Source organism: Gymnoscopelus braueri (assembly GCF_963280865.1).
Source record: "Gymnoscopelus braueri genome assembly, chromosome: 3".
Taxonomy (NCBI): domain Eukaryota; kingdom Metazoa; phylum Chordata; class Actinopteri; order Myctophiformes; family Myctophidae; genus Gymnoscopelus; species Gymnoscopelus braueri.
The window spans coordinates 9,227,230-9,244,548 of NC_137612.1; the positions used below are offsets into that span (position 1 = coordinate 9,227,230).

At 41.7% G+C, this 17,319-nt stretch overlaps 1 protein-coding gene across 2 annotated transcripts in view; it reads left to right on the forward strand.

Moving 5' to 3' along the window:
* The window catches only part of grm2a (glutamate receptor, metabotropic 2a), a gene marked incomplete at its 3' end in the record, with an annotated part of 53,486 nt that extends 40,114 nt beyond the window's left edge, over positions 1-13,372 (forward strand). Inside the window, exons 4-8 of one of the 2 annotated variants that reach the window (XM_080423330.1) lie at positions 757-1,061; positions 1,995-2,435; positions 2,941-3,267; positions 12,473-12,650; positions 13,299-13,372. In XM_080423330.1, the coding sequence (XP_080279456.1) occupies positions 757-1,061; positions 1,995-2,435; positions 2,941-3,267; positions 12,473-12,650; positions 13,299-13,372 (1,325 nt within the window). The remainder of the gene's footprint in view (positions 1-756; positions 1,062-1,994; positions 2,436-2,940; positions 3,268-12,472; positions 12,651-13,298) is intronic. The other variant, XM_080423329.1, reaches the window with a different exon arrangement.
* Between the last annotated feature and the right edge of the window lie 3,947 nt (positions 13,373-17,319).

Consider the following 17,319-nt stretch of genomic DNA (forward strand, 5'->3'; position numbering starts at 1 on the left):
CGTGTCCTCGTTAACATTTTTGTCTTACATAATTGCACTATAAATCCATTTGCCATAAGATGACCTGTGGTAAAGTAACTAAGTACATTTACTTAAGTACTGTACTTAAGTACAATTTTGAGGTATTTGTACTTTACTTGAGTATTTCCAATTTCCGACTTTTACTTCTACTCCACTACATCTCTGAGGCAAATATTGTACTTTTACTCCACTACAATAATTTGACAACTTTAGTTACTAGCTACTTTGTAGATTTGTATTATTATTACAAAACATACATTACCCACTTCAGCCCTATATACAATTCGGCCATTTTGAAAATAGCCGATCTACAAGCTCACAATGCGTCGTGATGCGACGCATTGTGAGCTTGTAGATCTGCTATTTTCAAAAGATTTGTATACATTTTGAACACTTGTGACATTCTGCATAATGAGTTCGTTCTACTTTTGGTGCTTTAAGTACATTTTGATACCAATACTTTTGTACCTTTACTCAAGTAAATTTTAAATTCTGAACTTTTACTTGCAACAGATTATTTCTACATTGCAGTATTGATACTTTTACTTAAGTAAAGAAATGTAGTACTTTTTCCACCACTGAAGATGACCCCATATTCCTCTCTCTCTCTCTCTCTCTCTCTCTCTCTCTCTCTCTCTCTCTCTCTCTCTCTCTCTCTCTCTCTCTCTCTCTCTCTCTCTCTCTCTCTCTCTCTCTCTCTCTCTCGCTCTCTCTCTCCTGTCCTTATCTCTTCAGCACCCTTTCGTCCAGCAGACACCGAGGACATGGTCAGCTTCGACGCGTTCGGAGACAGCCTCGGCCGCTACAACATCTTCCACTACCACAAGGAGGGCAAGCGCTACGTCTACCGCAAGGTGGGCTACTGGGCCCAGAACCTGACCCTCAGCACCCACCTGATCCCCTGGGGGTCCGGCCACGGCTACGTGGCGCCCACCTCCCAGTGCAGCGACCCCTGCAGGAAGAACGAGGTGAAGAGCATGCAGCCCGGGGACGTGTGCTGCTGGATCTGCATCCCCTGTCAGTCCTACCAGTACCTGCAGGTAAGGGATGGGACCATAATCGTTATTATCGTTTATCGTGATAAAAAAACTCTCACAGATACAAAAATAGCCGATCTACAATCTCAAAACGCATGTTGTGAGCTTGTAGATCTGCTATTTTTGGCAAATGTTCCACTCCAGACTATACAGTTTACAGTTTAGGCGTTTAGCAGACGCTCTTAATCACAATTAATTACAGTAAGCAAGGACACAAGATAATACATCATAATACATCATAATACACATAATACATCAAATGCATAAAAATAGCAATCTAATAATAAAGTAGTAATACATAAGTAAACCAATGATCTAATAATAACTAATACATACGTAAACCTATCATCAGCCTACATTGAAACTATACACACTATAGGATGCCAGGTCAACAATAATCTGAGTTCCCAGAAGTTTTTCGCCTCGCATACAAACGGGAGCGGCGAGGAACTTCTGGGCCAAAGCCCTGGTATTTCTGGGCGGGATGTAACTTACGCTCAGAATCTGAGCGGACACGCCTCTTACCGGTCTACTCGTCTAAAAAGTCCGACGAGAGGCAAACAGCAGTACACAACAATGGCGGCCGCAATTTCTCAAGGGGAAATTGCTTCCCGTCGCTCCTATTTACATGTAAGACCCACTGCATGTGGATCCCGCCCCCTTTTCTTCATTGGCTGTTGATTTGAATCAGAAATCAGTGGCCGCGCCCCTGCTGTCCAGGCTTTGAGCCGAAGCCTCCCAGACTAGGTCAACAATGACCTGGCATCTGTCTACCTAACATGCATCTAAGTTACATGGGTGCTGGGTGGTTAATAAAAGTTAACATTTTAAGAGCTTTAAGCATATTTTGATTATCGTGATAATATCGTAAATCGCAATTATTTTGGTCACAATAATCGTGACATGACATTTTTCATATCGTCCCATCCCTACTAGGACGAGTTCACCTGCGCCGACTGCGTCTTCGGCCAGTGGCCCCTGGCCAACCTGACGGGCTGCTACGACCTGCCCGAGGAGTACATCCGCTTCGAGGACGCCTGGGCCATCGGGCCCGTCACCATCTCCTGCCTGGGCATGACGTGCACGCTCTTCATCGTCGGCCTCTTCCTCAAGCACAACGAGACGCCCGTGGTCAAGGCCAGCGGACGCGAGCTCTCCTACATCCTGCTGCTGGGCGTGCTGATGTGCTACGTCATGACGTTCGTGTACATCGCCAAGCCCTCGACGGCGGTGTGCACGCTGCGCCGGCTGGGCCTGGGCACCTCGTTCGCCGTGTGCTACTCGGCGCTGCTGACCAAGACCAACCGGATCGCCCGCATCTTCAGCGGCGTCAAGGACGGGGCGCAGCGTCCTCGCTTCATCAGCCCCGCCTCCCAGGTGCAGTGGTGGAAAAAGTACTCGCATGTTTTACTTAAGTAAAAGTATCGATACTGCAATGTAAATACTCTGTTACAAGTGAAAGGCATGTATTACAAATTTTACTTGAGTAAAAGTACAAAAGTATTTGCCACAAAATATACTTAAAGTACCAAAAGTAAAAGTACTAACATGTTTGAAAATAGCAGAGCTACAAGCTCACAACGCGTCGCATTGCGACGCGTTGTGAGCTTGTAGATCGGCTATTTTCAAATAGCCTAGGTATAAAATAGGGCTAAAGTGGTTAATGGATGTTTCATAATATCATAATTTATATCTGCAAAGTAACTAGTAACTAAAGTTGTCAAATAATTGTAGTGGAGTAAAAGTACTATATTTGCCTCTGAGATGTAGTGGAGTAGAAGTAAAAGTACTGAAGATTGTACTTTAAATAATAATTTCAATAATTGTACTTAAGTACAGTACTTGAGTAAATGTACTTAGTTACTTTTACACCACTGCGCAGGTTGCCATCTGCGGCGCTCTCATCTCCTGCCAGCTGGTGGTGGTGGTGGTGTGGCTCCTGTTGGAGACGCCGGGGGTCCGCAAGGAGGTGAGCCCCGAGCGGAGGGACGTGGTCACCCTGAAATGCAACAGCAAAGACTCCAGCATGCTCATGTCGCTCACCTACAACTGCGTGCTCATCATCCTCTGCACCGTCTACGCCTTCAAGACCCGCAAGTGCCCGGAGAACTTCAACGAGGCCAAGTTCATCGGGTTCACCATGTACACCACCTGCATCATCTGGCTGGCCTTCCAGCCCATCTTCTACGTCACGGCCAGCGACTACAGGGTAAGTCATCATCAGGTTTACTGAGATGGGGTTTGATGAACCCATTAACTCTATAAACGCCATTGACTCGAAAACGCGTCAATTACTACTTAATCCACCCACGCCATTGACGCGTTTGACGCGTTGGATTTGCGTTCATTGTTTAATCTCTGATCGCGCTATGCTGCTTAAAATTCAATGTTATTCTCGAGTTCCACTTACTTCACCCATATCTGCATCCGGTTTCAGGACCTGGGTTCCGTTTCCGGTTTTTGATTATTTCCCCCCGGTCATTTTCGTCCAAAATAGGTAAACAAACGGTTTTTCACACGGTATAACGGACAAACGGACAGCTTCTCTTCTATAATCTATGGTCTGGGTGACGATCAGTCATCGCCGTCGTGTATCACATCGTAATTTTGACGATCAAAACAATCTGGGAGGACGTCACATCCGTTTTCATGTTTTTCCCTGTCTAATCGCTCAAGAAGGGTAACAGTGACACAAGGAGCTGATCAAGCTATCATGTGCTGCTCTCTAGTGGCGGATTTGTGCGGCGTCTTTAAAAAACAGTCTGATCAATTATTTTCATGAAAATTTTCAAAATATAAAAATAAAAAAAACACAAATTGCTGGCAATGGGGGAGTACTTTATGAAAATACTCTGGCAGTCAAAGAGTTAAGACCGGGAACGCATCTGTGTAACCACTTTAACCTTTATTTTATTCTTTGGTTTTTCAAAAATAGCAGATATACGAGCTCATAGCACGGCACCGAAAAATCATGAAGATTTGTGCAAATCTTAAAGATTTTTTTTACATTTTTAATTCAAATCTTTGCTTCTGGGGGGTCCCTGGAACAACATATTTTGAGATGGGGTCAAATACATATAATTTTGGGGGTCCTTGACATGAAAAAGAAGACATTTGTAGAATTGCCAGAAGCAAAGATTTGAGTTACAAATGTTCGCTTTTAAAAACATGTTAAAAGATTTGCAAACATTTTCACGATTATAAATAAATAATTAGCAGATCTCATAGCGCCGCACTCGGTGCCACGCTATGAGCTTGTATATCTGCTATTTATTTATTCTGATGACGCATTGTGATAAGGGGTATTATTTTAGCTCAGGAATAGGATTTCATGCATCCTTGTAGCACGAATATGCAAGTTCAGTGAATATGTTCTACATGACCTTCACATTGAGGTGACATACATGAATCTTTGGCATTTAAGACAATGAAAACGCAAGGTGCTCTCGAAGAAAAGGTGTTCAATATAATCACATGTGAAGAGACAAACTTTTGCATGAGACACTCTTGCATGTAGCAGCTGGGTCCATTTGGTTACATTTGTATCAGAGTTAAAGGGATAGTTCACCCAAGAATTTACTTTTTTTCCTAGCGCTTAGTCACCCCATGGAGACTTGAATTCATGGATATTTTTTTCGTTTTTGTCCCATTCCTAAGCCAATAATTTGATGACCAGCGGACCGGTAGGCAGCGGTTCCAGTAGGCGACACAAAGGAGACTCCTTTGTGTCTCCTATCGGAACCGCTGCCGGTCATCAAATGATTAGCTTAGGAATGCGACAAAAATAGAAAAATATCCATGAATTCGAGTCTCCATGGGGTGACTAATCGATAGAAAAGAAAGTCATTTTGGGGGTGAACTATCACTTTAAATTAACCGTTACTTAAATGATACCTTTATTCCATTAGTGTATTATAAAAGATAAACTACGCATTTCAATAGAGCGTCATATGAAAATATGACGCTCATATAAGTGTCTAAGAGGTGTGAAGAAGAGGGGGATGTGAGGGGTCATGGGGCGAGAGAGAGACAGAAATCCCCTGACACAATGACCTCTAGAGAAACGGATCGGACAGGGCAATTGCTAAATGTACCTTTACATGTCCCTGTGTGCATAACTGTGTGGAGTGGAGTGTGAAAGAGTCCCAGCTGTGTCCCCCTGTCCTGGGACCACCACAGCGTGGCTCCGGGGGGGATCCTACACCTCCAGGCCCTGAGGTGGAGGCCGGAGGCAAACAGTCAGCCAGTTACAGGCCATCATCAGATGGACACAAAACTTCACTTTGACATTATGAATAATTACTGAAGCAACTGAATTGGCTCCCACGGCAAAACATTTTGGAGAGTTTCCACACAGACAGTCGGGGAGACAGTCTGGTTACTTAGTAGTTGTGCACCAAAAATAGCAGACGTTCAATGTGTTGCAAGAAGTACTCACCTTTTTGCGTAAGTAAAAGTATCAATACCACACTGTAGAAATACTCTGTTACAAGTAAAAGTCCAGTATTTAAAAATTTGCTTGAGGTAAAAGTACAAATGTATTGTCATCAAAATACACTTAAAGTACCAAAAGTAATGTTCCCATTTCACAAGGTTTAGAAATGTTTTGAAAATAGCAGATCCACAAGCTCACAAGGCGTCGCATCGTTGTGAGCTTGTAGATCTGCTATTTTCAAATAGCCAAAGTATATACTGTACATAGGGGCTGAAGTGGTTAATGTATTGTTTTGTAATAATAATCAAAATCTACAAAGTAACTAAAGTTTTCAAATAATTCTAGTGAAGTAAAAGTGGAACATTTGCCTCTGAGATGTAGTGGAGGTGGAAGGAAGTAAAAGTATTGAAAATTGGAAATACTCCAGCAAAGTAAAAATACCCCCCAAAAATTACTTAAGTACAGAATTTGAGTAAACGTACTTCGTCACTTTCCACCACTGATTGCACCGCAACACATTGTGTGTGCTTGTAGATCTGCCAACTTTACCAAGAATAAATCAGGCACCACTTGTGTTCCCTTATAGTTCTACGCTTGCTCAGATGCTTGTTGTTTGCAGCTTGACACGTTGCAGGTCTCCTGCCAAACAGCCAGAGATAAATGTGACCGTGCATGCGGTCTTTCATGAAATGTTAAAGCAAACTAAATAGGATCCACTGAGCCATGAATAACACATTTGATTGCGATATGAAATATTGAGGATATCCTCCGTCCCCTGAGGGACAGAGGCTCTCCTCATGGATGATGCCAGGGCTACAGCATGGCCATCTCATCTCATCTCGACAGCAAACAGAGCTGATTAAACAGCCACTGCCACCGCTAGAACATTCCCCGCCACCCGCTTGTGAAAACACTGTTGGGTAACGTAACACATATTTGGGGTAACAAATACCATCTGTAATCTTTACAACAACAGCAACCCATCATCAACATAATGAGTTTCTCTCTCTCAAAATACAAAAACAAGAAGGAAAAAAGCAACTTGATATCAGTGTTGATTTCGTCGACTAAAACTATGACGAAAAATGTTCGTCGACTACCTTTTTTCACTGACGAAAACGAAATAAAAACGAAATAAAAACGAAGCTATGATGACTAAACTATGACTAAATATATTGACAATTTCGTCAACAAATACAAACTAGACTAAAATGTTAGTGAGGGACGAGTGGAGAAGAGATCCAGTAGAACTAAAAGACGAGTCATTTTGTGTTTGGTTGCGCTCGAGTGTTGCGCAGATCTACAAGCAGATCTACAAGCTGATCTATAAGCTCACAACGCGTCGTGAGCTTGTAGATCAGCTATTTTCTGCATGCAACCAAGTGTAAAATCAGCCATTACGACCCCATGAAGGCACCGCCTAAATACATTTTAGTCGACTAAATCAACTGTAGACTTAGTCGACTATAAACTTATGATATCTAGTCGACTAAAACTAGACAAAAACTAAAACATTTCAGATGACTGAAATATGACTAAAACTAAATGGAATTTTATTCAAAAGACTATAAAACTAAATCAAAATTGTCCATGTGATTTCATGTCAGCAGAGCTACTTTGCAGCCTCCACCACCAGCACCATGTCGTCTCATCTGTACAATGGTGTATCCCTGTTCTGGCTTTGTCATCCTTTATTGAGCACAGCATCCTTCCAGTCGTCAGCGCTATCATCCTCACACCTGCCTGGACAGTTGAATGAAAAAAACGACTCACTCCCTTGAAGCATGAAGAAACAACCAATAAGCAATCAAGCTATAAAGCAGTGGCAGATATTGTCAACAACTTAAAGGGATAGTTCACCCCAAACAAATCGAATCTAATTCTATCGATTAGTCACCCCATGGAGACTTGAATTCATGGATTCTTTTCTTTTTTTGTCGCATTCCTAAGCCAATAATTTGATGACCAGCGAACCGGTAGGCAGCGGTTCCGGTAGGAAACACAAAGGAGACTCTTTGTGTCTCCATACCGGAACCGCTGCCGGTCATCAAATTATTGGCTTAGGAATGCGACAAAAACAAAAATATGTCCATGAATTCAAGTCTCCATGGGGTGAACTATCCCTTTAAAATCATAGTGTGAGTTGAGTGAGATTCGGGATGCCAATGCCATGCCGTCTTATTAGGATAAATTATTAAGAGCACAACGCTTGGTAAGTTGGGTTAATGGTGGGAGGAAACAAAGCAACAGTTTAACTCCTCGCCATGCCCTTATTAAAATTTCATAAAATCACTTACTGGTCTACAACAGCGGTTTGCCAGTGAGGACTCCAGATCTAAAGCACAAAGCTCTACAATAAACGTATAACACAAAGCACAATTGACCATATTCACACAGAACCCTTTTGCTCTTAAGTTACGCAGTAAAAGGGAGGGTCCTGTATCCCCTGCATGTGAAGTTCTCTTAAAACGCCATTTTAACATGGAAGATATATTGTCAAACCTCAAATACAATAATGGCTGTACTACTCCATTGACCAGGGGTCTCTCCACAGGGGGTCCGCCGGGACCCCTAGGGGGTCCTCAGAGTTACTACAGGGGGGCCACCAAATGTTTGAGTGATAGGAACTCTTTTTTTTCTTGATTAACCACTTGAACCCTAGAATTCCTTTTCTGAGCGGAACATTAGCCGATAATAGCAGATCTACAAGCTTGTAGATCTGCTATTTTCGACAATGAGGTTTGGTGTAGGGGGAAAAAAGAGCAGATCAAGTACAAGTTTTCTAAGTATTGAGGGTATAAGAAACTTTAATTGGTTAACTGCCTGAAAATACACATCATCATCATGAATCCAGCACTGATGATAGTCCTGTCCAACAAGTCTATGAAGCTATGTATGAAATCTATGAAAAGGTTTAATCTGCAACACAATGTTATACAATATGTAGTGGGGGGTCCCTGCTTCATCTCTCTCTCTCAGTTAAGGGGTCCTTGGCCTGAAACACGTTGAGGACCCCTGCCATAGACCATCTACGTATACAATATAGAGTAGTGACAGGTAGGACCATGGTCCACAGCCTGTCCTACACAACCCTTTTCACGAGACATCTGGAGAAATCTTTCTGCAAAAGGCAGATTTCTTGTCTTCTGCTCTTCCCAGGCAACATCTCGTGAATTATTAAAACCACTTAACGGCTCATTCTTATGCAGCACTGTGACCGTTCTCATCTTAGTTCTATGCAAAACCATTTCTGATTTAACCCATTGAGACCTGGAACTGTCTCATTTTTAGATTTGAGCTAAAAAGCATTATTTTACACTTTGGGCTATTCAAAAATAGCAGATATACAAGCTCATAGCATTTTTAACTCAAATCTTTGCTTCTGGGGGTCCCTGGAACAACGTATTTTGATGGGGGTCCGCGGCCAAATACATATAATTTTGGGGGTTCTTGACATGAAAAAGATTGAGAACCACTGATATAGAAACATACGTTTTTCAGAAAACTGTTGAGATTTAGGAGACATGTAGAATCGGCTTCAGGTCTCAATGGGTTAAGAACAGAATGTGTGGCCCATGTGTGCATGGCGTTGCTGCAGGCTACACAAGGGATACACACAACTTTTTAAATCGATATCTTACCCTGTCTCTAGGTGCTACAGGCTATCATGTGTCCCGTGACGAAATGTCACACTCCAGGTATTATTTCTTTCTTTTGAATCTCAGTCTCAACCCAGTGACTGACACATGGTGTGACAGGGCAGTGTGACAGGGTGTATGAAATTGCAAGGAATAGTAAAAAAAATAAGTCCTCAGACCGGCAACGAGAGAAAGGAAACGTGCACTCTCTTCCTGCGTCTCAGCTATCACTGCCTCGGCTGTGGGTGGGCACTATCCCATGAAGCGGTTGCCTGGTGGCGCAGTGGTAAATGGTGCATTTATATAGCACTTTTATCCAAAGCGCTTGACATAGATTGTGCATTACGTTCACCCATTCACACACACATTCATACACACCGATGGCGGAGGAAACCATGCAAAGGCACCAACCTGCTCATCGGGAGCAATTAGGGGTTCAGTGCAGGGACGTCACGGGCTCTCAGAAGGTGGGGGGGATGGACTTTTGGTGAACTATATACCCCTTATTTTACACTTTGGCTATTCAAAAATAGCAGATCTACAAGCTCATAGCGCGGCACCGAGTGCCGCGCTATGAGCTTGTAGATCTGCTATTTTTGAAAAATCGTGAAAAACATTAAGTAACTGTCAAATGTAAACAAATTTTGTATTTACAAAATTTTGCGTTTTTTGGGCGGATTTTGTTAGTTTTTTTTCGTGTTTTGGTTACTTTATTTCGGTTTTAGGGTTAGGGTTAGGTTATTTAATTCTTATTTTTGCGTGATTTTACCGATTTATTATAAAAAAAAATGGTTTTAATTATTATTATTTATTTTTTTAAGTGGGGGGTATGAAATCACGTATCTATGTGAGTGAGGGTGTCGCGTCGTACGCACAGTGAATGGCCGTGACGCCCCTGTCTTGTACACGGACACTTTGACGCTAACTCGGGGGGGAGCCCGGGATCGAACTGGGAATCCTCGTGGTTCCCATCTGGCCGCTCTACCGGCCACTCTACCCCTGTGCCACAGACACACAGACCTACACACAGACAGACAGACCTACACACAGACAGACAGGGGCAAAAACAGGGGCCTATAGCCTGATGAACATTATCATGTGTCTTCATGCAGACCGGTCTGTCCCCAGGCGATGGGTGGGCGCTTTGCAGAAACCAAAGAGTAGAAGCGCCAATCAGTGTCTGTCAATCACAGCAGGACCCCGAGCGCAGTGGTGTAAAGTAACTAAGTACATTTACTCAAGTACTGTGCTTAAGTAAAAAAAAAATTACTTTACTGGAATATTTCCAATTTTCTGTACTTTTTACTTTTACTCCACTACATCTCAGAGGCAAATGTTATACTCTTACTCCACTACAATTATTTGAAAATTGTAGTTACTAGTTACTTTGTAGATTTTGATTATTATTACAAAACATGCATTAACCACTTCAGCCCCTATATACATTTCGGCCATTTGAAAATAGACGATCTACAATCTCACAATGCGTTGCGATGCGACACATTGTGAGCTTGTAGATCTGCAATTTTCAAAAAATGTGTATACATTTGAAAACTTGTGAAATGGGACATTCTGCATAATGAGTACTTTCTTTTTTTGGTACTTTAAGTACATTTTGATACCAATACTTTTGTACTTTTACTCAAGTACATTTTGAATTCCGGACTTTTACTTGTACAGTATTTCTACAGTGCATTATTGATACTTTTACTTAAGTAAAGAATTTTCAATACTTTTTCCACCACTGCCTGAGCACAGACGCCAATTAGAAAGACACGTGATAATGTGAATTCACGCGAACCGGGGCGGTTTACCAGGCAATAGCTCCGGCCTGGTAGAGATAGAGATAAAATTACAATAATAAGCCCTACATAAAACAATGTGTCCACACTGCCCCAATACTCAGTGCCAAACCTCATGTTAATGCCATCATTAGCATTCAAAGGAATAGCAGAAGCCTGCTGTGCCTTGCCAAAACGGGACGGTTGGAAAAAATGCACCTGCCACCCATCATGCAATACTGGGTTATACACCTACTGTACTGCTGTTATCTGAGAAAAAGCAAAAACAAAGCGGGGGTGGATGTGAAAATAAAAGACCAGACATGGTGGCACACCATAGCAAGGTGTGCGGACGGATTCAATGAAAGAAGAATTGACTGTCAGTCACATAAACAGCTCATTCACACCTCTCTTGGATGCTGCTTCAGGGCCACGCAAGCCTAGCTTTTACTTTGTTCCTGATCTTGCGTAATTTCTGTAAAGAAAAAGAAAGAAAGAAAGAAAGAAAAAGGCGTTTTTCCCCCCTAATGAGCTGTTGTTGTTTGTTTACAGAGCTCTAAATGTAAGCTTAGCTAAGTACTCACTAATGTTACACGCAAATGTAATGACAGCTGTGAAAGCACGCTAAATGGAGAAAATCAGCAAGGGGTCCGGGACCCCTTGGGGATCCTCAGAGTTACTACAGGGGGGCCTCCACATCTTGTGTGTGATAGGATAATCTTTTTTACATTAATCACTTGAACTCTAGGAGAACTTTAGCCAAAAATAGCAGATCTAATATATACATAATATGCAAGGAAAAAAGAGCAGACAAAGTATTGATGGTTTAACTGGTTAAATGTCTGAAAATAACAACATGAATCCAACATGATAGTGCTGATTGTCTATGAAGCTATCTATTAGATCTATGAAAAGGTTTACACAATTTTATACGATATGTAGTGGGGGGGTCCCTGCTTCATCTCTCTCTCAGCTAAGGGTCCAATTGGACCCCTGGAGTAAACGAATACTGTTACACAAATGCAGAGACAAAACCGTACTATAAAAATACTACCCCATCAAAGATGCCTTTTGTTCATGAAGGTGTATCAGGCGAGGTGAGTAATCTTTACCCAAGACCAAAATAGCAAGATATGCCATCTCCTGTTTACTTCCCGTATCTTCCCTTTTTAGGAAACCGGAAGCAGGTTGGAGTCAATTCATTCCAATGGGAGAATGAACGTGAACACAGCTTCTGAAACATTCTTTAGCTCCATGGTCACTGAACTAAATATTGGAGCCGATCGTCACAAGACACACAATCTTCCCAAGATTTTCATACTAAAATGGCTTTTTTTCAGAGGGACAAATCAGGACAAAATGTACTTTATTATCAACCTGTCTCTGTCCCAGCAACACGCTCTCGTGGGATCTAGCACCAGTAAACATAGGACGTTCACGAGATCTGCCGTCAGACGCCGGCGCCCACTAGTGGCCTCTAGTGGCTCCAATCGGGATGGTGCATCTTCCTAAATTATCCATCTTTATCTTAACATCTGTCTTGTTCTTCCTCTACACCAGGTGCAGACAACCACCATGTGCATCTCCGTCAGTCTGAGTGGGTCTGTGGTGCTGGGCTGCCTCTTTGCCCCCAAGGTCCATATTATTCTGTTCCAGCCCCAGAAGAACGTCAGCACACTCCGAGTGAACACCACTCGCTTCAGCGTTAACACTGGCCCGGGCTCCAGTTTCTCTCAAGGTACCGACTGACAAATGTAAACATTATTATTATCACATTAACATCACTGCAGTGGTTATTCGCAAACTTTTTGGGGGGCTCAGGGCCAAGCCCTGTAAATAACATTTTCATCCACGGCACCCTTGAATTGCATTGTTACTTTATAGCACTTTATATTTATGTCATATTACGGTACCTAAATATGTAAATCTTTCCGTTCAAGATACAATATGTCAAAGGGCCTTTCTGTGTGGAGTTTGCATGTTCTCCCCGTGTCCCCTAGGGTAGGTACCTTCACAAAAACATGCAGTAATCCTGGTCTCTATACTGCCTCCCCCTGGTCAGCCAGGGCGCCTGATGGAGGGGAAAGGAACTGGTTGGAATAAATGTGTTCCTTCCACAGGCTACGTCCTACCGGGGAAACTCCCCCCTGTCAGGTGATAAGAAGCGGTCTGCTCACTCCTCATGCATTGAAGGAAGCATGAGGCTCTCCCTAGGCTGGCAGAGGGAGAGTAGCGCCCAGGATTACATAGGCAATTGGCACTGGGTGAAAAGAATGGGTTACAAAATCGTGGGATAAAAAAATCGTTTTTAAAAAAAATTAATAAAAAGTATATAATCCAAAAAGGTTGTTGTGAGAAATGTGGTATTTTATGTTTTTTTTTGCAGCATCAGCGGCCTCAGTCGTCCCAACAGTGTGCAACGGACGAGAAGTCGTGGATTCCACCACGTCCTCCTTGTGAAGATCTGAAGAGTTCCTCTGAGTTCCTCTGTGCCAAGAATCGTAAACAACAGAGTTATACTGTATAATCACTAGTCCAGAATCAGGTGTTTCTGATATTGAAAGAGGTCACACAGAACATCATCCTGGTTGTGTTGTCCTCTAAGTGCTGTGAGTACAAAATAATGTCCTGATTATTTTTTTTTTTCTTTGACTAGTAGCGATTTTAACACATTGGGTGCCAGCATTTTTTCATAACAACTTACGTTGGGTGCCAGCATTCTCCCCATTGACTGCGCTTTGCTGTTTAAAGCTCTAGACTCCACGAGGAGCAAATCCATGTAAAAAAAAACATCCATTCATGTTGCGCGATGACCCTGGCTACAACCTGGAACGATAACATTTCACTCGCGAGTTACAATGGGGGGGGATCGCGCATCGCGCATGACCGGTTTTCCCCACCGGAAACAGATTCGGAGATATAGGTGTTTTAAAGAAGGAAATAGACAGGAAGTGGATGGCAGCCATGTTTTTGTTTTTCCGGTGATCTATCTGGCCTATCCTTCTCAAGATCACAATGGGTACTCCCAGAGCTGCTCTAGCCCCGCCCGTGTGGAGAAAAACGAAAAAAACAAAAAGACATATTTCACGGTCTGGACCGTGTTCGGCACCGGACCGCTACACTGCGCAAACACGGTTCAGACCGTGTTTGGCACCCGATGTGTTAAAAGAGATGCCAATGAAGTTCCATAATAGCCCGTTTTTTAATTAAAGATTCTACTTGCGACATGGAGTAACTTATAGTAAATCTGTTAAATGTAATATATACATACAGGATGTTTTTAATGTAGAAATTTGGTGAACCAGTTTGTGCTTTCTTGTAATTTATGTAAATAAAGAAAATGTGATTTTTATTAATATCAAACTGAGCGGGCCTATTGACTATTCTGTTATGAACCTATGCACTCATTGTACATATTTAGGAAAAGGTGATCAGCTACACCAGTGGTTCTCAAACTTTTTGATGTCAAGGACTCCCAAATTGACACTTATTAGCCCGCGGACCCCCCATTTGAAAAGATATGCCAGGGACCCCCATAAGAGAATATTTTTATGGCTCTAGCAGTGATTCTCAACCATCTTAATTTAAAGGACCCCTAGTTTGACATGCATTAGGCTACGGACCCCCATTTAATGGCAGTTCTATCTCTGGGACCCCAATTCATATTGTAAAATGAATGTTAATTTAACTCTCAGCGTTACAGACCCATTAAGGGTCAATTTGGTTCCTAACCATCATTTAGCTGGGGACCCCCTGGAACTCCCTCAAGGACCCCTGGGGGTCCCCGGACCCCACTTTGAGAACCAATGAGCTACACTGTTAAATACCTGCAGAAACCAGTAATCAAAGTAAACAAAAATCGGATTCTCAACCACAATATCCAAACTGATTTTTGATTGATTGATTGATTGAATATTTTACTAGGCAAAAAATGTAAACAGCACAATTACATTTATAATACTTTATCTAAAAGGTCCGTCCTTGCGGTCTTGTTTCCATTGGGGTCCTGTTTAGTAACAGGATCTTTTAAAAAGCCCTTTGTGGATATGGAAAGCTGTTGATATTAACATGACTTGTTTCATATGCTGAGACTAATCTCTTCAATTGTTACTTTATACAATTATACGCTAGACACTAGAGTAAACAACTTATTCCTAGATTTTTTTCTTAAGGTAGATAGTAAGTATTGTCTGTATGAGATGTCTAATATTTATCTAGTCAATTCTGCTCGGTCTGTCAAAAGACTGCAAATCAAACAATTTGGGAATAAAGAATACCCGGCACGAATAAACATCTGCTAATACTGGATAACATTCACTAAAGCTCAAGCTGTGCCAAGAATCCAAAAGAATATCAGCGTCACAAAATATGTCCATCTGTGACCTTACACTGCCATCTTCTGTCCAAACTGTCTTATTCTACATGGTGAGAAAATGCAGCAGTAGCTATATGACAGTACATGACATTTTAATGAATAGAATTTAATTTAGTCCAATCTGTATGGTAGAGTATGTTAAAGGGATAGTTCACCCAAAACAAATCTTTTTTTCCTATCGATTAGTCACCCCATGACTTGAATTCATGGATATTTTGTTGTTTTTGTCGCATTCCTAAGCCAATAATTTGATGACCAGCGGACCGGTAGGCAGCGGTTCCGGTAGGAGACACAAAGGAGACTCTTTGTGTCGCCTACCGGAACCGCTGCCGGTCATCAAATTATTGGTTTAGGAATGAGACAAAAACCCCAAAATATCCATGAATTCAAGTCTCCACGAGGTGACTAATCCACAGAAAAAAAAGTCATTTTGGGGGTGAACTATCCCTTTAATACACTATAACTTGTACAATTGGGGTGGTTGTATTTTGTCTCCCTGCTCTTCTATTGAGACATTTAGATTGTGTCAAAGGTCACGTCTCACCTATCTGGATCTCAGACAGACCTATCAGGATCTGACACGAATTTTGACCTGATGGTCAAGATTCAATTTATCCCCTGAGCAAGCAGGCAGGCTCTATTAGCTCGATGGTAAAAAAAATGTCAGCACTTGCACATGAAACTGGGTTCAAATCCGGGGTAGAAGAGAAAAGTTACATACCTTTAAAATCCTTAGACAAGCAGAAATCTGTGTCATCTCCACCCTTAAGAATTACCAGTAGAGTCTTCCTCTATACTTAGTCCATGAGCCAGAGCCCCAAAATTGAGCAATTATTATCGAAAGAGTGGGCAAAACCAAACCTATATTAAATTGTTCAGAGGGTCAATACGAGTAAATAAATGTATGATAACCTCACCACAGGAGCAGCTTTTTCATGGTTATCACACATTTTGTAATTTTCCCCATACGTACATGACAGGTCAAAAAATGACATTTAAAAAAGAGTTATCATAATGAAACTTCCTGAGTTGATTACTTACATGAAGACAATGATTTATCGTATTACAAGTTTTCTGAAATTGTATATTTAGATATGCAAATTAGGCATTTAGTCCATGAGCCACAGCCCCAAAATTGAGCCAGATATTGAATATTCCCTCGTTAAAAACCTTTGACTCCAACATCTTAACAAAATTAAATAAGTATGTTGACTCTGGCTTTGTCCAATGTTCCAATGTTGATTCTGGAAAGTTATGCAAATTTGGGCATATTTTCCTAATGCCTAATTTGCATATTTAAATATACAATTTCAGAAAACTTGTAATACGATAAATCATCGTCTTCATGTAAGTAATCAACTCAGGAAGTTTCATTATGATAACTCTTTTTTAAATTTTGTCATTTTTTGACCTGTCATGTACGTATGGGGAAAATTACAAAATGTGTGATAACCATGAAAAAGCTGCTCCTGTGGTGAGGTTATCATACATTTATTTACTCGTATTGACCCTCTGAACAATTTAATATAGGTTTGGTTTTGCCCACTCTTTCGATAATAATTGCTCAATTTTGGGGCTCTGGCTCATGGACTAACTGGCAGAACTCCTCAATTGGTCATCGCTACTACAATGTGGCTGTTGTGTAGGAACGAATGTGACCTTCGCTAGTTCCTTTGCAAATACCCCCCTCATCAAAACTGTATGGAAGGTGTATTCTTGTCTTTTAACTTAATGAGAGGGCTACTTTAGCTACTAACTTATACCTAAGACCGTATAAGGGCTCTGCAAAGGTTGGTTAAAACAGTGCAGCACATCAGCACAGCAGACTGAGCTGCCACCCATGAAGGACCCCACACAGAGGAGTAGGGTAAATGCCCAGAAAATGGTCTTGCGATGTGTATATGTGGGCTTCCATCGTAGGCTATTGTTTGTACACATGACAGCAGGTACTTAAACTTTACATGCCAATATTACACACTTGAGAGTATAGGTGCAATTCAATAACACCTGCCTTAAAAGAATCCTCTGAATT